We start from the raw sequence: 2,454 nt of genomic DNA on the forward strand, positions 1-2,454 counted from the left end.
AAAAAAAAAAAAAAAGGTGGTGTGATGGTGTGCACCTCCCAGCTACCCAGGAGGTTGAGGCGGGAGCATCGCTTGAGCCCAGGAGTTTAAAGTTAAGCAAGCTATGGTTGTGTCACTGCATTCCAGCCTGGGCAACAGAGCAACACCCTGTCTCTAAAAAATAATAATAATAAAGCCATAAAGGAGTTATAATGTTTTACTTATCAGAGCATGGCTGAATAAGGTGTGTTAGAAAACAGGATGAACAGATTAAGATGGTGTGTTAAGAAACCAGAGTGAGGTCGGAGCTTGATTTCTCTGCATTAGACAGTATCACAGTATCACCCAAAACCAATAGCAATAGTAAATCAGCCACAGTGATTTGCAGTGCTTACGGTTTACAGAGCACTTTTGCACGCATTATCTCATGATCCTCCTCACAACCAAGTATTTGGGGTGGGTGTCACCTTCTATTTCCCATTCATTGAACTATTAATAACTTCTTTTGTTTACTTCTGTGTGACAGGTACTATGTAAAGTCCTGGGGACACAAAGATGGAGTATAAGACCTAGAGCCTGTCCTCAGGAAGCTCTCAGCTTAGTGGGAGAATGAACATGTACATATATAGGTTATTTCAGTGCCATGTTGTGAATGCTGTAATTGAGGACAATGATTGACTCTGCACTGGCAGATTGAAGGAGACGGCGTTTGATCTAGTTCTTGGAGTTTGCCAAGCAGAGGAAGGGAAGAAGCATTCTTGGCAGAGCTTAGTATGTGCAAAGTCACAGAGACATAAAAGAACTTGACTTTCTACATCGTAGGGCATACTGGTGGGAGATGGGGTAGAAAGTTTAAGAGAAATGGCAGAAGATGAGGCAGAAACAATAGGCAAGAGCTAGTTTGCCATGGCAGGGAGAGAACTCTAACTTTGCACCCATTTTCTTTACCATCTCATCCAGACAAGCAGCGCTAACCAGGCCTGAAGAGTTATCCTATGAAGTTATCAACATACAAGCTACGCAGGTGTGTACAGGGGATTGCACAGGGTCCATCTTATTCCCTTCAGGTGAAGTGCAGTGGCTCAGTCTTGGCTCACTGCAACCTCCACCTCCCAGGTTTAAGCGATTCTCGTGCCTCAGCCTGCCTTGTAGCTGGGATTACAGGCACCCACCACCATGCCCGGCTATTTTTTTGTGTGTGTGTGTGTGTTTAGTAGAGATAGGGTTTCACCAAGTTGGCCAGGCTTGTCTTAAACTCTTGACCTCGAGTGATCTGCCCAAAGTGCTGGGATTACTGAGGTGAGCCACTGTGCCCAGCTTCCCTTCTTTTATATAACGCTGAACTTCAGAAACCCTCTTTTTCAAGCAGGAATCAGACTACAATATAGCTGTTAGTGCTGTATTGTCATTCCCCCTGCTGAAATTAAAGTTGTTTCTTAACTACACCTGTCTGCTATTCTGTAGCAGCCAGGGATGCTTGGTTACATACATGTTGATTAAGGAAAAAAAAAAAAAAACAGACCCTCTTCATCGGCCTGTAACTACAGTCCCTTTTCTGACAAACAGGTGGGCAACTGAAGCGTATCAGTGGTGAAGAGGCAGCCTGCCAGCACACCCTCCTCATGCCCTTTTACCTCTCATTTCCCTAATAGGACCAGCAACGGAGCGAGGAGCTGGCACGAATCATGGGGGAGTTTGAGATCACGGAGCAGCCGAGCCTGAGCACCAGCAAGGGGGACGATTTGCTCGCCATGATGGATGAATTATAGCTGTTCTGACAGGCATCCTCTGCTCCCTGGGAGTGGCTGCTGGATGGTGACCCCTGGGGAATGCCCCAGGCACAAAATGATGCTGCTAGTTTTCTAGTGAGTGAAACCATTACATCTAGTTCTTGTTTATGTTGCAAGGAACTCTGTGAGTCTCCCTTGGGGAGCATTCTCTCTCGAAGGCACACACATACACATATTTTCAGTGAAATATATTCTGACTTTTAAACTTGTCCTTTCCCATTTTATTCTTAATTCTGTGTCAACCACCAAAAGCCTCCAGAGCCATAGGCGTGAGCCCCCAGAGTGGGTAAGGGGTCACCCCCACTGTCATTTTCAGGATTACTATTTCAGCTTCCCTGTGGGGATCTACGAGGGCCTGTAAACATTAACAAAATCCTCGGTTCTCTGGGATATATTCTGCCTTGTAGGCAAGTTTGAAATCAATGACCATTCAAGGCAGTTGCCATAAACAGTAAGGGCTCAGTATAGAAGGCCCTCTTCTCCCTGGCACACCAGGAACTGTAACCGCAGACGCAGAGTAGGCAAGGCCACAACAGGGAACACTCAGCCCGCCCCAGGCAGGACATGCCGGCGTGTGTGCTTCCCCACACATCCATCTGTCCAGGCAGATGGCAGTGTATCCCATACTGAAATGTATACCAAGAAAATATTGTCTTTTTTTCAGCGTGTATGTACTCCTTACCCC

General features: G+C 46.2%; 1 protein-coding gene and 1 non-coding gene across 2 annotated transcripts in view; both read left to right on the forward strand.

Moving 5' to 3' along the window:
• The window catches only part of OSCP1 (organic solute carrier partner 1), a 33,130-nt gene extending 31,152 nt beyond the window's left edge, over positions 1-1,978 (forward strand). Inside the window, exons 10-11 of the mRNA XM_037731793.1 lie at positions 940-1,003; positions 1,632-1,978. Of these exons, the coding sequence (XP_037587721.1) occupies positions 940-1,003; positions 1,632-1,748 (181 nt within the window). The 3' untranslated portion in view covers positions 1,749-1,978. The remainder of the gene's footprint in view (positions 1-939; positions 1,004-1,631) is intronic.
• On the forward strand, positions 1,343-1,470 carry LOC119468389. Its single transcript, XR_005197064.1, has one exon. It is a non-coding gene; the product is annotated as a small nucleolar RNA SNORA63 (small nucleolar RNA).
• Positions 1,979-2,454: the final 476 nt, after the last annotated feature.

Source organism: Cebus imitator, unplaced genomic scaffold (genome assembly GCF_001604975.1).
Source record: "Cebus imitator isolate Cc_AM_T3 unplaced genomic scaffold, Cebus_imitator-1.0 Scaffold420, whole genome shotgun sequence".
NCBI lineage: Eukaryota > Metazoa > Chordata > Mammalia > Primates > Cebidae > Cebus > Cebus imitator.